The sequence below is a fragment of the Cupressus sempervirens genome, chromosome 5 (assembly GCF_028749045.1).
Source record: "Cupressus sempervirens isolate cs-2001-9-10 chromosome 5, ASM2874904v1, whole genome shotgun sequence".
Taxonomy (NCBI): Eukaryota; Viridiplantae; Streptophyta; class Pinopsida; order Cupressales; family Cupressaceae; genus Cupressus; species Cupressus sempervirens.
The window spans coordinates 651,847,242-651,868,225 of NC_143122.1; the positions used below are offsets into that span (position 1 = coordinate 651,847,242).

Below are 20,984 nucleotides of genomic sequence, written 5' to 3' on the forward strand. Positions count from 1 at the left end.
TCTCATAGTAAGTAGGATAGTGGAAGATAAAGTGTGACCCATCTTCTGTCACCCCTAAGGAACAAAGGCGAGAGGTCCAATCCTCTTTTACAATATGACGGTTTGGCTAAATATGAAGCTTGTGTGAGCCCACTCCTAAAGAGCCTAAGGAGATAAGAGGGCATGAGTCTAGCGGTGAATGAGCTATTGAGGGCATATAATAGTCTATCTTGAATATCCATCAAGTACTGAGCATAAAAGGCCATCCTTGGACGGAGTTCCTCTTGTGGGTTACTCCAGGTCGTGATAATTTATTGTTTGGAGATGTTGAGTCTGACATGCTCATTCAACTCTTGCCGAGAAGGGATGAGGTAAGTTGGGCTATCCTATAATAACTGGAAGGGGGAAGAAGATCTATTTGGATCCTAATCGAACTCAATGGGGTAGAGGCTTGGGTGTACCAGCAATGGGCCCTATCAGCGAAGTCAATATCTGCAAGCGCCTCATAAGAGCAATATGCTAGATACAAGTATCTATGACAACCCTTGACCAAGTCCGCAAAGTCCCAAAGCCAATGTAGGAACTGGACTAGATCGAAAATAGCCCTGAGCCTAAAAGGATGCACCCTAGATATGCACCAAAATGATGTTTTGAGGAGCGGACCGACGATACTTGATGATACGTTGAAGGAACAGTGTCTGAACCCTCTCCACTTGAAGCCCAATCCGACTCTAGGAGAGAGGACTGCACATCATAAACTGTAAAGAACGATTTGTTTGACTAGGGAGTCCAGGATAGAGATCTTGGATGCGATGTCTTGAAAGTGGTGTTTGAAGCATTGTCTCTCTAACATAACTAGAGAACCAAGCCCCATTTTCCCACATGGTTACATGGTGGTTCTCATACTAAAGCAGGGACCAGAGAACCTAGCCCCAAAATAAGTGTAGGATGAACAAATCTCGACCTCTTCCCCCTAAAAAAAGTGGAGATATGAGGTCTTCAAGCAGTTGAAGACCATCACCTGGGTCTTGCCTAGGTTCACAACCAAGTCTTGTAAGTCACAAAATAAGCCAAAATGTTAGGAAGCTATTGGACACCCTCTAAAGAGGAGGCCATAAGAACTACGTCATTGATAAAAAGTAGAATGGAGATTAGGACCTAATGTAAGTAACAACCATCCCTGGGGAGAGAGAAGTTTTGAAGGAATGTGCAAGAAAAGCTTGGGGGAATACAAGAGGGAGGCTTTGAGGGATCTACACTAAATTGTAAAGAACAAGCACTTCTCATGATTAAGAAAGGGATGGTAAGCAAATTTCAGTTTGGCAGACAAGGGTGAATGGGTAGAGAAAGCCGAATAGTGGAAGGACTTGTAGTTTTTGTCAAACCACCTATTCATATTACATGCGTCCCTATGTTTGGTGTTATGGAAAGGGGAGGTGGTGTAGTGGGGGGTGGAGAGGAGGGAAGACTCCTAGATTGCAGCCACAAGCATGTCAAACAAATTGGAGGCAGTACTGGGCTTGGTGCGGGGTGTTGAAGTATGTAGCTTTGGTCAGACGATCTTTGTAACTAATGAATCTGAATACATATGCATGTACATACATACATACATACATACATACATACACACACACACACACACACATATATATATAATGTACATATACATAGATATATCAATAAATCAATTAAACGTTATTTTGTTATTCATCTAACTGATGATATATATGTTTCATTTTGAGATAGTTAGAATCACATTTCTATGTGATTATTGGCCTTACTACATAGAAGCCGATCCTATTTGATTAATAATCATTATTTATTATGCAAGGAATAAGTGCGGGCAATGCACATTAGTGAATCAGTGCCAATATAAATGCTGATCTACACTAAATTATGAAGAACAAGCACCTCCCATGACGAAGAAAGCGATGGTAAGAAAGTTATATATGGTAGACAAGGGTGAATGGGTAGAGAAAGCCGAACAGTGGAAGGACTTGTAGTCTTCATCAAACCACCTATTCTTAGGACATGAGTTCCTATGTTTGGTGTTACGAAAAGGGGAGGTGGTGTGGTGGGGGATGGAGAGGAGGGAAGACTTCCAGATTGCAGGCACAAGCATGTTAAATAGATTGGAGGCAGTACCGGGCTGAGTGCAGGGTGTTGATGTATGTAGCTTCAGTCAGGCGATCTTTGTGATTAATCAATTTGAATACATATATGGGTATATATGTACACACACACACACACACACACACACATATTAAACATTATTCTGTTATTGATCTAACAGATATATATGTTTCATTCTGAGATAGTTCGAATCATATTCCTATGTGATTATTGGCCTTACCATGCAGAAGTTGAGCTATATTTGATTAATAATCATTATTGATTATGCAAGGAATAAGTGCGGGAAATGCACATTAGTGAATAGGTGCTAATATAAATGCCGATCGGCATTAATATGTTTTATGAGTAAATTATCAAATGAAAAGATACGGTGGAGAATGGTCATGTCTCCAAATTGGAGACATGCCCATTCAGCCCCGTGCTTCCATATGATATTTATATTCAAACAAATCCATTATTGCTGTGATATAGAAATCAATAAATACACAACATTATATGGAGCATTGAAATCAACTTATATATTGGAGCATTTTCTAATCATCAACACTGCAGTACATATATACATGAAGCTTTTGGAATATATCAGAGCCATCTATATTGAACTTTGAATCTGCAAAATACATCAGTCATCATATCAAATCATATTTTGAAAGTTTTAAGGTTATATATATTCTTTAATCTGAAATAAACTTAATCTACATTTACATGGTATCAGAGTAAGGATATTAAGTTTAAGATATCAGATTAATACCTTTGGACATGGCAGACACATACAATTCTTCAAAATGTCAAACACAATCAGATTTGAGGATCGCCTTGAAGGTGCAAACAACTTCACATCATGGAAGTTAAGGATAATGATGATAGTAAAAGAAATAAATTAGGCCAATATGTAAAAATTAAGAACACAATGAACCAGAAAAATTCACAAAAAGGCCATGAAACTAATAGGGATCACATAGTACCTATATTGGCAAAAGAGGAGACTGCATACCTTATGCTCAAATCCCTAGAGAGCACATTTGAAATAAATAACTCTGGCAAAACCCTTGTGCTAAAAAGACAAATGAATCATGTAAGTATGAACAAAGGAGAATTAGGCAATGCATTGTTCATTGGAATAACCGAGATGAGGGATCAACTGCCAATTGTTGGGTACGAAATTGATAACAAAGAGTTATCCCTAATAGCTTTAGGCAACCTACCAAATTCATGGGAATCACTTGTACGAGGCATAAGTGCAAGATCAAAACTTCTATAATCGGACCTGTTAAGATCTGATTGCCTTCAAGAAGCAAGACAGATGTCAAAAGGAAATAAACAAAAACCTAAAGATCAGGTTATTCATGTTTTAAACACAATTTCACATAAGAAAGGAAAGAAGAACTAAAAAAGGAAAAGTAATTTTCATGGAAAGGGTTCATCCAAGTAGAGAAGAGATGCCTCTCAAGTTTAATGATTTAGATGTGATCAAGATGGACACTATGATGCCAAATGCCCTAACAAGCCAGAAACAAACATCCTATGCTAAAGTTGGTAAAAAAAAATACGGAAGATAATTTTGAGAAGTTCTTATTCTATTCAGCACTATCAAATCGTGTATCAAACAAATTCAACACTTGGGTGATTGATAGTGGGTCATCAAGACATATCACTAGATTCTATGAACGTCTAGATACTGTAATGACCCTCCTCAAATCTGCTCAAAAATGCTGATGAAAGCTTAAGGAATTTCATCAAACAATTCACATGCAAGGGACGTATGACTGATATAGTATTTCAGCTGGCTTTAAATGACTCTTTTTTCAATTTGCATCAATGAGAATCTTGTGCTAGAAGACTCCAAATGGACTTACACAATGGCCTAACATGAGTGTGCTACTAATTTTGACAATATTCAGTGCATATATATGATCTAAGCATGAGAAATGAACACCTACAGCCAACTAGCATTTTTACAAACAGTTGGTATGCAAACTAACTAGCTGATAAATAATGATATTGAATTGCTTAAATGACACCAACAACTATTATCTTCTTAATTTGCAATGAAATTTCTAATACAATGCTCATGAAATATGGCCAACACTTTTGGCATTTACATGGATTACAAAATGATAATGCTGGTATAATTGCACACTTACAGCTGAAACTTATAACACCTAGAATGCAATACTAATAAAGGAACCTGGTTGTAGATGGCTGTAATAATTTTCTTCAATGCTGCCCCTTCTACTTTGCTTTTCCGATTTGCTTTTTCAAATTGCTTTTTCGGATCTGTTTTTTGAATTGCTTTTTCGGACTGCTTTTTTCAGCTTGCTTTTTCGGTTCCGCTTTTTTGGGCTTCTTTTTCGTATCTGCTTTTTCTGACTGCTACCATGTTGAATCTCAAGACCATATCTTTCAATGGCGTCAAGATTTCCAGCTTGAAGGGATTTCGTCCTTCAAACTATTGAGACATAATCTCCAGAAAATTTTTCAATTTCTTTGATATTTCCAACCATACTAAAAGGAAGCTCTTCCTTTTCTTTTATAGTGTTCTCACAAGAGTTCAATCCTTTGTTTTCTCCATGTGGGATAAAACATCACTCCCTTTATGTAACTTATGTCTCCAATGTGTTATAAAATAAAGGGGACTCTTTTAATTTAAATATTTCCCACAAACTATAGTCTATGCATTAATAAAGTTAAATATTTAAATTTGACTTTATAAAATAGCTTTATCAATGCATAAAAAATCTTATCAATGATAAACAAGTCTTCTTGTCAATTTTAAACAATTACCATCGACATACCGTTGCCACTGGATGTCCGACCATATCCAAGATGACTTACTATAAATAGTAAGTATGCCCAAAGTTGCCTCAAAACCCCATAGAAAGACCTGCAGCTGAAACTATCTGGGCCAAATGGCCTCTAAGTCCCTTTAATGTCCTGGTTAGCCTGCGGGATCGTGGGGAAATAGGCTAACAACAACATCATGCTATAAATGCTAAAAAGGGGACATTACAGATACTATGGTGGAACAAACTTATGAAGAGGTAACCATTGGGGATGATTTTTCACATCCTGTAAAGGGGGTGGGAACTTGTACCATCAAATTAGAATTAGGTATCACTATCCAACTAAAAGATGTACTATTTGTACTTGGAATTAAGAGAATCCAAATATCAATATTTTCCCTAGAAGATAATTGATATAGGGTCACCTCATGGATGGGAAAGTCTTGGCCTGGCTAAAGAACTCTACATATAATAAAGCTAAAACTATAGGTATAAGACAAGGATACCTATATTAATTCTGCACTGAGTCTAAACAAGTAGTCATTCATGAAATTTCTGATTCCAAAGAGGTCTAGCATCGAATATTTGGGCATATACACTTTCACGTCCTAACCTCCATGGAAAAATTGGTAATAGGACTGTCCAAACTAAATCCAACTCATCATGGGACATGTAAAGTGTGTGCCTTAGGGAAAAACATTGGGGGGTTTTTTCAAAACAGTTTGAGCAGAACTAAAAATATATTAAAATTAGTCCACTCTGGCTTATGTGGACCCATGTTTACCCCCTCCATGGGAGGTTTCGTATATAATGTAATTTTTGTAGATGACTTCTCTAGAAAGACTTGGATTTGCTTACTTAAGTGTAAAGAGTTAGAAGACATCCTTAAAAGGTTCAAGGAGTTCAAATCCCTAATAGAAAACTCTTATAGAAAGAAAATTAAAACATTTAGAACATACAATGAGAAAGAATATATTTCAAAAATCTTTAAAGATTTTTGTGTTGATGTCGAAATTAAGAGGGAGTTCAGTGTACCCTATAATCCTCAACAAAATGGTGTAGCTGAGAGGAAAAAAAAAACTATTGTGGAGTCTGCAAAATCGATACTGTATGACCAAAACCTAGATACCTCATTTTGGGCTGAAACATTTAGTACAACAATTCACATCCAAAATATATGTTCCCATTCACATCTTGATAACAGAACTCCTGAAGATATTGGCCTAAAACTTGATATAAGCCATTTAAGGATATTTGGTTGTCGTTTGTATATCAATGTGCCCAAAGAGAAGAGATCAAAACTAGAACCTTCTGGGAGGAAAGGAATTTTGTAGGCTATAGTGAAACCTCAAAAGCCTACATAGTCTACTTGCTTGGATAAAGACAAATAGAATTGAGCAGAGATGTCATATTTGAGGAAGACATTGCCTTCAAAAGGGAAAAGAACTTAAATGGGTTAGAAATTTAGAACTCACCCACAAACATGGAGGAAGACCGTACTCTTGAGTTTCAGAGGGAGTACCCAGAAGACACCTCAAATGAACCCTGAGAATTAGAGGGAGCATCAAGAAGAAAATCAAAACAATAACAACAAGAAAAAACCACTTTGGGCTAGAAAAATGATCGCGGAAGCTGAAAACTTTGCAGTACCTAAAGAAACCTTCAAAGAAATTAAGAGGCCTAATAGATTCTCAAGCTTTGTGGCCTTAATGAGCGAAATCATAAACTTAGAACCTACTAGTGCAACAGAAGCTCTCAAACATCAATAATGGAAAGATGCCATGACAGAAGAGTATCAATCCATCTTGAATAGTAATGTATGGGATATAGTACCTAGGCTTGAATAGAAATTTGTTATCTCTTCCAAATGGCTCTTCAAAATTAAACATGTAGCAAATGGTAGTATAGAAAAGACATAGCTTGTTTTGTTGCTAGAGGGTTGTGTCAAAAGGAACATATTGATTATGAAGAGACATATGCACCTATTGTCAGATACACTTTTGTTAAAGTAAGCATAGCTATTGTAGTAGCTAAAAGTTGGAAGATACACGAGATGGATGTGAAAATTGCATTCTTGGATGGGACTATCGAAGAAGAAGTCTATTTGGAACAACTTGAAGGTTTTGTTATTCATAATGAAACCTCAAATGTGTGCAAATTGAAGAAAGCCCTATACAGACTTAAACAAGCTCTATGGGCCTTGTATGAAAGGATCGACAACTATCTTATTGGACTCGACTTTTCAAAGATTGATGCAGACCCAAATCTCTACTTCAAAATTATTAAAGGTGATATGTAAATACCAATCCTATATGTTGATGACTTGCTAATTATAGGAGAAGATCACCTTATTGTTCAATGTAAAAGGGAATTGGCCTCAGAACTCGATATGAAGGACTTGGGTATTTTACACTACTTCCTAGGTTTGGAAGTGTGGTAGAAACTTGGTGGTATTCTTCTGAATCAATGAAAATACACTCTTGATATTTTGAAAAGATTTGAAATGTTAAATTGTAGATCGGTGTCCACTACCATGGAAACCAACCTACATAAGTTAAAAGAGGTAGCAGCAGAATCTGGATTCGCAGATTCTACCCTTTATAGATAGATTATTGGATCACAAATGTACTTGGTTAATAGTTGACCGGATATTTTCTATGCTATGAATGCTTTGACTTAGTTTATGTGTGAATCACAGGAGATACACCTCGTTGCTGCAAAACACATATTGATGTACCTACAGGGTACTATTGGATATCGTCTCAAATATGAGAAAGTTGACCTAGATCTACATAGATACTCTGATTCAAATTGGGCTGCAAGTGTGACTAATGGAAAAGGCACATCTAGATGTTGCTCCAGTTTGCGATCAACTATGATTTCTTGGATAAGCAGGAAGCAGCCTTTAGTAGCACAAATTTCTACAAAAGCCGAATACATCATAGCCTCTATGGGAGCCAGAGAAGTATGGCTTCAAAAGTTGATTGTAGAACTATTTGGTGGGCCCCTGAAACCTACAATCATCCACTGCGACAATCAAAGTTGTATCAAGCTGTCCATGAATGCAGTATTCCATGATAGATCAAAGCATATAGAGATTGCTTACCACTATGCAAGTGACATGGTAGAAAGGAATGTGATCCAGTTGGAGTATATAAATATGAGTGGTCAAACAACAAACATTCTCACCAAGCCTCTCCCTAGAGTGAAAGTTGAACACTTTAGAAAGAAAGTTGGTATGGTTGAAATGTAAGTTTTTGAGATATTTAGCCCTTCATGATTATCGTATCCTTTATATGGAATATATATATGCCTGATATGTATGCATAATCAATCTGCTCCATACACTGTGATTGTTCAGAACACTGCATATATCTGTATATTGACGAAATACTCCTTAATATATGCCTACGAATATCCCATTTTTTTTCTTGCATGCTGTCATGATTCTTATATCGCTTGTCTTCCATTTATTTTGGTTCCATTTTTACATAGTTGCATATCTTCCAGCCTTTCATACAGGCTTATAAATTTCTTCAAGCACAACCAGTGTTTAGTATATAAGTTTATAAACTTCAGTTATAGAAATGGCATAGAACTCATGCAGCTGTAGATCTTGTCTCTTTCTGAATACAAATTTCTGTGTATTACTTTTAAGATGAAAGACTACTGTAATTACTTGTTTAGTTCTGTTTGTATAGTTCTGATGACTTCATACACAATATTTATCCATCAATGACAATATTCCATCACAAAGTACAGTGACTTGTATGGGCATAGATTCATGGCTGGATATGTTTCCATGATCACCACAAACATCCTAGAAGTTTCATTCGCAACTATCAGCTCCTGACCTTTGTAATTCTAACCTTAATGCATAAAAAGAAGAGTACTAGTGGTGCTAACTGCTAAATGATTGAACAGGTCAATCAACTTAATTTTTTCTTTCTAAAAACTACCCCAATACAAAAGATAATAGAAATTGCTAAATGTCTGTCATGCCAAATAGAAATCAAACCATTTGTCCCAACTTCCAAGTTTTGAAGATTCACAACAACTAGCAATGAGGAGCATTCTTCCATATATGCCATTCATCTCCTTTCTCCTTGAATCATTTAAACTTTTCAAACTCTTAAATTGTCTTGGAGCAAGACTATCGATTTCGTCAAATTCCAATCATTTAATTCAAGAGTAGGATCTGTATGATTGCACCTATAATTGGGTTTGCCAGGTCTCTCGCTACTGAAACTGATTTTCTGTGGGGTTTTTGTCCTAGGGTTTCTTCTCTATGGGAAGCTCTCTGAATTTCAAAGAGAGGAATAATCTAAGCATGAAAGAATGAGCTCCAAACTATCTTTTTCTAATGATATAAGAACTTCTTGAAGACCTTTGCAAATTCTCGCTTTATAATATTTCATTAATCTCAGTAATAAAGTGATCCTTTTAAAACAATTCTTTCAAACTTCGCTTTTGTTACTTTAATAAATTAATTAAAAAAAGCTATCCATAAAATTTTACTTTATTTGACAACTTTAAATAATTAATTAATTTTATTCCTTCATTTCCTGGCATTAGCCCATGGGAATAAAATAGGCTAAGTACTTACCCCTCATTACACCTCAGAAGGGTACATTACAGACGTATCTCTGCTCTCATGGGTATTAGCCTGTGCGAAAGACTGGGTAGAAAAGTTATATTGGCTCTCAGTTGCCATTTTGTGAAGCTGTTCTGTTGCTGGGGCATACTGCTTGTGTTTACTCCAAAATGCAAATGCTTTATAGCTTTAACAAATTTAAATTAAGAAAGATCATGTTTATTGTTCATGTTAATAATCAGAATGGTGAATTAAATGTTGTATTGTGGCTGGTTAGAATGAAATTTCTTCAAAATTAGAAATTTTTATAGATAATATCTTTTGAAGTAGAAAGCATGTCATGATATAAATGTAGCTACTTAAAATAAGACCCAATTGTTTCCCTAGGGTATAAACAATGCTAATTACTGCATTTAAAAATTATGTTACAGAATATTGGGGATCTATCAATTTGTCATTTGAAAGGGCCTCAGACTTCATATAGACTCAAGGATGCTTCGTTATTCAAGGTGCATTGTGTGTTTATGTTCTTGCCTCCTGTTTCTGAAACCTAGATAAAGTTAAATCATTTCTCTAAATATCTTCCTAAGTGCGCAAAGTCTGATTTGAACTTTTGTGATACTGTTCACTGTGGAAATGAATGATTTCTAGAAGAAATTAAGTAGCAATAAATCAAGTCTGCATACTGGATGAGATACGGCTCCAATGCCAATGGAATCATTGTTCATATACTTATGTAATAGATATATTCTTTCCCATCTTAAGAAGAGGATATTATTTTTATTGATTATTTTCATAGATTATTATTTGTAATCATATTATGTGTGTTTTAAACAGGGTGCCATATCATATTTTTTCAATGCTGTCTATGAAACATGGAGAGGACAACATGCTGCCACAAATAAAAACAAATAAACAGAAAAAAAAGCAGCAAAAACTCTTCAAATTGTTTCATCATGAATATCCATCTTCTATATTAATATGATTAAGTTTAGCAATGAACTCAGGTAAACCTCCCAAATCCTGTATTGCAAGCATTGCCTGTAGATGGTGAACCAATTGTTGTCATACTATCACCTATCTTTGTCATCATGGATACTTAACTGTTTGCCTTACGGATTTTCTTAGCAGATGCTACAGAGATGCTCCTCCATCTTGTACTATAAGTTTGCCTTGCATTTTCAAATTCCAATTCTAACTCCTCCCCACCAGCCATGCCCCCTCTCTCTGTATGTGTGTGTGTGTGTGTATTCAGACTGAAGGAGTTTTGAATGAAATTGCAAACCTGATAGGGTGGAGATCACAGCTAGTTTATATAGTTTATACCTTCTACTGTGTTCGTGCAATGGTTTCATTGGTTGTTGGAACAGGTATTTTGATTGGCTGGATTGTAGCTAGTGGCCAGAAATATGTCAAATCAATTGATGACATAAGTGAGGCAATTATTGATCCTTTATTAGGATAGATATTCTACTCCTAATTTAATTTTTTTACTAATATGAAGAGAATATACTATTCCATATGAAAGCTCATTGGAGTAGCAAAATGATGACTTTTATTGCTTTACAACTTTTGGTGTTAATGTTTCAATGTTGTTCCTTTTTGGCTTATGTTGTCTAGATGTCTTGCAATATTGAATAGAATTGGGCACTGTTGGGTCCCCGTCTGTCTCTTTACAAACTAAACACATCATAAAACCCACATATACCATGGAGGTAATGTTATGCCCCCTTTCTGAAATAAGAACCTTCGAATCTAATCTTGTTGAGGGCTACATCCCAACAAATCTGCTCTCAGCACTAGGGTTTGCGTCCTAGGTGAGGAATGCTCTTCCAGAGCCATGGCATCCAAAATAGGTTGACAAAATGATAAAAGATACTCACTTTTAGGTTACCATCTCCTTATATCCCCTCTCCAAGGCAAATCAAACCCTAAAAGAGCCCTAAAGTGGAATTTATTTGAACTTTATAATATAACATTATTTCCCCAATAAAGGTGTCCAAATAGAGAGAAATCATTACTTTATTAATGACAAATAGCTCTAAGCATCAAATAAGTCCCTACAAGTGATAAACAAATAGTAGAGATTGAGCTCTTTCCAACGAGCTATCACACATAGGCAAATTGATCCAAATGGAGCTAGAAAACTCCTTATTACTCCAAAATGGCTAAACACTTAGCCTCATTTAAATTATTAAAATGCTAACTTAGGAGAATGTTTTAATATATTAAAATATTTCCCAAGTAGCCAAAGAACAACCCAAACACCTCCAAAACATGAAATTGAGTTTGTCACCTGCCTATTGTTGTCAGTAAAGTTATAAAATAGCTGATGGGTAGATTAGCATGTAGTCGGTAATTATTATGTAGCCGACGAGTAGAATTAATTATATCCGGATGGGAGCGACGATTGAGTCACCTCTTCGAGAAGGTATATGTACACCGTCCGGAATGGACTTTGGATCATGGTTGTAATCATCATTGGAAGCATTGTGTAATCTCTTCAGCATATATGCGAATAATAAAAGGAGTACTGCTATGTCACATGTTCTTGTCTATTGTTTGTATGCATTAAACTGTTTACCCCGTGTCACATGTTCTTGTCTATTGTCTGTATGCATTAAACTATTTACCACGGGGTAAACAGTTTAATGCATACAGACAATAGACAAGAACGTGTGACACAACAGTACTCCTTTTATTATTCACATATATGCCGAAGAGATTACACAGTGCTTCCAATGATGATTACAACCATGATCCAAAGTCCATTCCGGACGGTGTACGTATACCTTCCTGAAGGGGTGACTCAACCGTCGCGCCCATCTGGATATAATTAATTCTACTCGTCAGCTACATAATAATTACCGACTACATGCTAATCTACTCGTCGGCTATTTTATAACTTTACTGACAACACCTGTGACTAATGCTGGACAACTTGGGCCAACTGGCAGTCTCACCCTCAAATTTAGGGATGCTCCTAAAAAATAGGGAACACACCTAAATCTCCTAAAATTGAGATCAGGGTTGATCTCATAGAACCTCAACTTTGGAAAACATCACAACCTCCTAAAATGTAGGAATCTCCTCCTAAAATCAAGGAGATGCTCTCAATTGATCTACTACTGCCTGAAATACCAAATCCAGACATTGAAAACCCTGATCGAGTCCTTGATCATCACTACCACCCTACTGGACTCGATAATAGGCTAACTCTAGAGCTAAAGAGGGGACATGACATAATACACTCGACTTTACTTCTCATCAAAGGTGATCGCAAGGACTTATCCCACTCAGCTAGACTTGAGAAGTACATAGGTGACTTGAAGGCGAATTTTGACCCAACCCATGGGAAGCGGCTGAAAATGCGAAGGTGGGGGGGAACCCGAAAACCCAATGAGAAGAGACTTGACTCGACCTTTGAACTAGACTTAAGCCTTATTTGCATGACCTAGACTTGGACATTTGGGGCTTGGATTAAACAAGTTATTTCATGCAAAAATGATAGGAGGCTGAAACAAGGGCAACACTGATTGTAGTTGAATTCTCCTCGAATGCTGCACCCCTGGTATGCACACAAGACTAACTTGAGTTGCCTCAGCCTGGTCCAGATAAGTGCTAATATTGGTGTATGAATTTGCCCAATACACACCTCCAACTGGCATAATTTTCAGACTGCCTGATAGGGCAAATGCTTTTCCAGTATGCAGCCTGAGCTAGGGAGTTTCTGCCCAGAATTACAATGATATTGGCATTCGCATTGGGAAGAAATGTGCACTCAACTACAAAGTTTTCCTGGTGCCAAATTGCAGAGATTTAGTGCCCTGATATGTGATAGTCTGGCATCTAGTTCTAGAAATTATCAACACCCATTGTCAACTCACAATGCCATAGGAAACCTAATGCCAATAGCAGGGAGAAACGATGTTTGAATGCAAATATAAATTGGCTAGAAAATCAAAGGCATAAAACGCCTAGCAAACTGATAAAGCTAGCGTTCAAAATGAGCTTTCACAGTCACTAAAAAGACACGGATAAGCAGATTAGAAGAAACTCCCAGCAACAATACAAATAGCCTCACCAACCATTATTTCAATCCCAATTTTCCTTTGCAACAACTCACTTCTTAGCCACAGTAGCAACAGTATGATAAGACTTCAAAATCGGATTCCAGAAACTTGGATAAAATCCATTGTACTTCAGCAAGGGAATTGAATTAACAAAAACTCAAAACCCTCTCAAGATTTAATAAAAAGAAAATGACAAATGGAGTCATATTTATAATGTAATTATGCAACTTAGCTTCCTCTTCACGCTTCTCACTTGAGAGGCTTCAACTTCACAACACCAAATTATAACATGAAATAACATAAATTGCTTTTATAATAATGAAGCCTCATTAATAAATTATTAATTAATAAATACGAACTACTATCAATAATATGTTCAACTATATGCAAATGGTGAGTGATTGCCAATGCCACTACTGGACTACCAAATATAGTGACTACCCAAAATAGACTTACTACAAATAGCAAGTTTGCCATAGACCCTCAAAACCTACTGTCAGCTAATGAGGGTTGCCATGATGAACTGACCAAGACAATAGTAGGAACTTGCTAAAAATGGGGACATTACAGAATCCAAACATGAATGTCTAGAACAGGGATATATATGCTACATTGAGGTTATGTCTGATTGTGAAGATGAACATGAAGGCATTGAGCCTAAAGGACAACAAATTTCATTAGATGTCGACCAACATTGTGTAGAGAGGATTGCTACTAGCATACCAAGGAGATGTCATCGCCTCACTTGCTAACACTTCGAGGTGTATGGTTTTCTAGGTTTGAGGCACACTTCAAGGACAACGGGTGATAGTCATGCTTGATAGTGGGGCACGATCAATTTCATCAATTTGTCTCTAGAAAATTTTAGGGCTTTGCATACAAAGGCGTACAGAAGGTCTCTAGTCAAAGTTGTAGGTGGAAACTTTTTGTGATGCACTCATCTAGTTCCACAACTAAGCATTACCATAGAAAATCACACAATGACGAACAACTTCTTTGTGGTGGATTTGGATAACATGAAAGTAATGTTGAGAATTTAGTGGATGAAAGCGCTTGACAAATAAACATAGAGTTTCAAAAAGATGGAATTCTTTTTTGAAGTTGATGGCAATGTAATGTTCTCGTTAAAAAATAAATTATTAATCAAATTATTGTTAATGAGCCGATTGATTTAATATATCTCGGACCCATTTTTGCTTTGTTTCTGTAGTTTTTATGTACCCGTTAGCTGTCTTTGTACACCCTCGGAAAGTTTTCCCGACGGGTATTTGAGCATGACTTGTAGGTTGTCGTTAGGTATGCAATTTGGATTATTTCTTTATATTGTTAATTCTTTTTGGAGTTCTGGTTTTGTTTGCCATTTCGGAAGTGAAAGATCTTCCCCATTTGGTTCATGCGGTTTTGGTGGGATTCAACCCTCACCCTATTCCGTTGTTGCATGTAATACTTGTTAATATCCATGGATCTTCTGCAAATGTTGACACTCCTATAGATGATCCTATTTGGGTAGATTGCTAGAAGAGCAGACTTATTGATTTCGGTGTGTCTTCTAATTTGCAATCTGGCTCTCCCTTATACCTAACTCAAGGGGCATGCTCATTGAATGGACATGTTCCTCTCTATGTCAACCTACTTCAAAACATGATTGTTTCCTCGAGATTGGTGCCCATTCCAAGAGTTACTAATGGTTAGTAACTAACTAACCACACTAGTAAATAAGAAGGCTTATAAAAGCCACAAGGAAGATGCCGATCTGTCTAGAGGGGACAATATGTTCTAGTGACCAATACTTAAGGGAACTCATGCATCCAGATCAGACTGATTTGAAAATCAGAACACTTGTCTTGTCAAAGTTACAAGGAATCAAAACTACCTCTTAACTTGATAAGTGATAGAAACATATCTAGCAACATCAATAGAGATGACTAAGCATAGATATACACTCTATACCTTTCTAAATTTCAAGCATGATGTATCATTATACAAATGATACTTGAAAATACATCATATTACAAATCTTGTAATGCGAGTTATCACTAGAGCTTGTGATTAAATCATTAAGCATCGTTCGTAATTCAAACTATCAAATCACCTAGGCTTGTAACATAGGGTGTTTGACAAGGCTAGTGATATAAGTATTACTTGAGCTTGTGATAACAGTATTGCATAGAATGCAATACTCAGGATAAAGACTAGAGAATAATTAAATTCTCCCTTTACCCAAGTTGTGACGTTTGGAGTTTTAGAAATGTCACTGTCACAACATGATCTTGATTTTGTCCAAGATCTAGATTCTATCAGCAATCCATTACTAGAAAGCCTTACACAGGATAAAATCCAGAGAGTAATTAAATTCTTCCTTTATCCAAGTTGTGACTCATAGGTACACAACATGATCTTGAATTAAGATCTGCCAGTGCACTGGATAAAATCTGGAGAATAATTAAATTCTTCCTTAATCCAAGTTGTGATTCATTGGCATAGAAATGCCTCCATCACAACATGATCTTAAATTCATCCAAATTTGCCAGTAGTTCTCTACTGGTCAGAACATTATATCAGAGATCATCACTTCTTATAATGTCTTTATACAAGTGTTCATTATTTCAGAGATCGTCACCTCTTAAATAATAAACACAAATGGTCAAGTCCCATAATAGTCAATATCTTGACAATTATTTAAATTATCATAAGATTACAAAACAATTCAATCATACTTGGATCTTTCTTGAGATGATCACTCTCAAAGAGGTTTGATAAGAATACCTTCTTTCTAATTTCCACTACTTAAGGATAAAGTCTAGAGAATAATTAAATTTTCTCTTTATCCAAGTTGTGATTCATAGACATCAAAATGTCTCTTTCACAACACAATCTTGAATCTATTCAAGATTTGCCAGTAGTCCTTTACTAATTTAAAACATCATAAGATCATTTGCTATCACTGCAAATTCGTGCTAGAGGATTGTTTTCTATTATTGCAAACTGATGCGGCAAGACTGTTTGCTGAGAAATGCTTCCATACCATGGTGTTTATAAAGGGAGGGCCATCAGATGGTTGCTCACTTTAGATTTTCCAGACTCCTACTGGATATCAAATCTTTCGAGCTCCTTATTCAAGGTTGAATTGATGAGATGTCAGACTCCCTTTGAATCCAAAATTCTTTCCTACAAGAACATTCTTTAGGAAAAAAATTAAGGCATATACTCTTCTTATAAAAAATACAAATGAAAGATATTATACTCATCTTTACTATCATAACCTTGATGAAAGCTTTTGCACTTTATGGGTATACACCATCTTGACAATGTACACTCAGTCTAAGTTTGTATAACCTAGATCTTGGGGAGTCAACTCGATCATCTAGGTACTCTCTCTGACATATAACCTTCTTATAAGATGGTACTTATGATTCGCTGCTACAAATTCTTTATTACTGGGGAATCAATAAAGCATGGTCTACTCCCTTTGAGTCAAGATTCACCATTATAGATCATTCAGCTTCTCCTTTTGTTAGGAAGGCATACCATGCTAATATCCATGATCTTAGTGTCACAGCATGATGTCACTTGATTCCCTCCTTTCTAAGAGAACCAATACTAATAATCTGAATAGTCATAAGGTTATATAGAATGCATCTTTTCTAAGTCCACAATCATTAACACTCCCTCTTGGACTTGAGGGAAGATCAGAAATGCCTTGAGTAAAATGTTTATCTTAATGATTTGTAGTGTCATGATGTAATCTTTATCCATGTGCATCTCATCAGTGATTCTATCCACGAGTTATCTTCATTGATGAACTCCCTCTCAAACAAAATAATCGAGTTTGTCTAAGATGATAGAATTATTTGTTCTTATTCCAAGGTTCCCTTTTATAGTGGATCAAACTTATTCTGAATGGGAGTTTACTTTCAATAGAGTGGCATTCGGCTTACTTATTGTAAATTCTCCAAATGTCTCCATATCCTATGATTAAAAGAACTAGACTCTCTTTGATTCTGAGTCTTGACGGGTGCCAAGAAAATTTTATGACTTGATGCCATCTCCCCTTCTGGAAGAACACGTAAGCAATTACCAGGAACTGACAAACAATTCCATATACTATTGATCGCAGAATGAAATTCATCAATCAACCCAGTACGTCACTTAATCATTCGCATTACCCCTTATCTTCAATTATCCTCTTAATCTGGTTGTGTTTTGTTGGTTTTGCTATGGGTGTTGATTAAATGAGACCATTCCCACAAGTCTCACTGTTTCACATGTCAAAAGTGGTTCTCCTCTTTGCTAGTTTAGCCCGACATATGGCATTCAATATTTTTCAGAATACTATTTACTTTTGAAATTTTTTTCGCCATTTCATGTAAGACCCATATGTTACTTTTGGAGAATATATGGTGCCTTAATAAACTACATATTTTTTTTTACACTTGTCGATGATCATCTCAAATCTGTGTACAACCAATATTGATAATGGAGATATTATCATTTTCAAGAAATTTGTAAAAAGGCAATCTATAGGTAGGACAAAAGTCAAATCAACGTCATTTGCTTCCTTCGCCTTGATTTTCCATCTTATAGACCACATTGTTCCTATGGTAACATTAATCTTGCTTAGTCTTCTAGCAATATAGTAATCTATTTCAGATATCGTTCGCTAGGTATGCCTCGCAGTAATATATTGTAGATATAATTCTTCTTTCTTAAATTGGATGGGATCAATATGGTCTCATAATATATTAAAGAATAATTTAATGTATGATAATCCCTCCATGCTGCTATGTAGTAGACGTCTCCTGATACTGGCTATGTATGCCGTTTATATAGTTGCAGTTGACATTATATCTTTTATTGATTCTCTTCTATATATCCCATGTTCCTCCATCATTCCCAGCCTTATACATGTCGTTCCTAGTCCTTGAGACACAATGGTGTCACAACATATATTAACCATAACAATGTCACTTAACATATATGTTAATTAAGGACAATGTTATAACCTTTTTGGTGTCCCAATACATTCCTTATGTCTCCTTTCAATTTGAATATGAGACAAAAACGTCTTGTCTTCAGTTGTCTGCATGCTTAAGTAATTTATGATGTGCAGCTTTATATGTATTAGTTTCTCAACCATCTTTACACATATTGAAGTCGCACCCTTCTCTTTGTTTGTTTTCTTCATACCATAATATTGATTCTATTGATGTTAATATGGTTTTTCAGTGGTTCCGTCAAACTATGGCTGCAGAGATCATTGGTCTTCATTTTGGGTTTGAAGTCTCTCCATCAGTGTCTTCTATTTCCAACCAAACTCTCTGTTATAACAGATGGCTCTGGAGTGGTTCATACAGGAAGGCCTTCTAGTCATTTGTCATTGTCCAGATAAGTGTTGGCTTGCCTAAACACTATCGCTGCCTGTAGAGAATTTTTCTTGCCTAGGCCCGGTCTTTTTCTTTCATTTTAGTAATTATTTATATTGTTTGATTAGAGATGAATCTATGTCTGAAGTTGCCTTATAAAGATCACCATTTATATCATTCATATGCAATCAATATTACTTCCTTGCACTGCTACCTTAGTAGATGATGATTCTATCTTTTCCTTATTAGGCTTTTATGCAAAGGTTTTAATATAAACATTACATGTTTTCTTCTTCTTGGAAAACAAGTTATTTCCTTACATTTACAGTTTGGCTCTGATACCATGTTAATATCCATGGATCTTCTGCAAATGTTTACACTCCTATAGATGATCCTATTTGGGCAAATTGCTAGAAGAGCAGACTTATTGATTTCGGTGTGTCTTCTAATCTGCAATCTAGCCCTCCCTTATACCTAACTCAAGGGGCATGGTCATTGAATGGACATGTCCCTCTCTAGGTCGACCTACTTCAAAACATGATTGTTTCCTCAAGATTGGTGCCCATTCCAAGAGTTACTAATGGTTAGTAACTAACTAACCACACTAGTAAATAAGAAGGCTCATAAAAGCCACAAGGAAGATGCCGATCTGTTTAGAGGGGACAATATGTTCTAGTGACTAATACTTAAGGGAACTCATGCATCCAAATTAGATTGATCTGAAAATCAGAACACTTGTCTTGTCAAAGTTACAAGGAATTAACAATACCTCGCTCGGATCTGGCAAATCGGAGCACCATCTTGTGGAAAATATTAATTGAGGATTATACATGTTTAATTTCCATTCTTGTTCGGTGTTATCTAATAAATTGGATTTATAGGCTTGTGTTTGCATTTTCCCTCCATTTGTACACCATCCAACTGACATTCACTTCTGCTCACCTTACATACTGTATAGCTTGGTTAATTGCATTGGTTTTTATTGTACAGACTACTCGCCTTTCGATCTTCTTGGCCCTCACATTGTACTTCCCTCATCCCTTCAGTCATTGTACGACCTCCTTGTACCACCGTACAGGTAGAGTTGCACAGCGTACGCCATTTCTTGCCCACCGTAAGACACATTTGGTGTCCAATAGCATACCGTATGGTTTTCACCCTTGATCATACACCCTTGTTTGGCATCTGTATAAGTGTTTCAAACTTACCAAACTACACTTAGTTTTACTATACGGCTTCATCTCCGTGTCTGCATATTGATTTGAGAGGAGTTGCAGGTATGGATCTTTATAGTGGTATTAGAGCTTTGATCTTGGCAGTCTGTGGACAGTGAATGAGAGTTTATAGCCAAAAGAGAAGAAGAACCCATTCCGTTGATAGAATGGCTACAGAACCGAAACCCACAACTGTCGATCTTGTGGCACTATTGAGAGAACTTGTGAGGAATTAGGCACAGATCAATGATACTTAGCAACTTATGGAAGAAAGTCTCAAGAAGTTGGCAGACAATAAAATATCCGGTGATCAAAATGGTCACAGTGCGGACTTGGTGTCCGGTAAAGCAAACCCCCATCCAACACGCATGGCGTCTTTTCCCCCATAGATGGAGACACCACATGGAGGGAAGCAACCGACCTTTGAAGAAATGCAAGAGCAACTGAGAGAAGACTAGAAGAATGCGAATTTGGAGGAAGATATACCCTACAAAGATTATGCAGATCTGAGAATGAGATATTCGAGAGGCGGAAATAGAGCATCTTTTAATGATGATCTCAGGAGGAAGTTGAGTAAAGTAAATCTGTCGCCATTTGACGGATTTGGATGCATATCTACGCAAGCTTGGGTAATGAAGGTGGATACTTACTTTCAGCTTAATCCCATGCCAGGAGAAGCAATTAAATTTGTGGCCTTACACTTGGAGGGAGTAGCGCATAAATGGTGGCATCACGGTACCATCACACTGGGGCATGATCAGATAAATACCTATGCGGAATTCATTGAAAGACTGATAGATCAATTTGATGGTAAAGATCCAGACCTCAATTTCAAAGATTTGGCA

The 20,984-nt window shown here is 36.4% G+C and overlaps 1 protein-coding gene across 3 annotated transcripts in view; it reads left to right on the forward strand.

The window, feature by feature from the left end:
- Nucleotides 1–20,984, forward strand: part of APC4 (Transducin/WD40 repeat-like superfamily protein) — a 316,377-nt gene that overhangs the window by 104,700 nt on the left and 190,693 nt on the right. For all 3 annotated transcript variants that reach the window (XM_089832217.1, XM_089832218.1, XM_089832219.1), the window contains exon 6: nt 9,921–9,998. In XM_089832217.1, the coding sequence (XP_089688343.1) occupies nt 9,921–9,998 (78 nt within the window). The remainder of the gene's footprint in view (nt 1–9,920; nt 9,999–20,984) is intronic.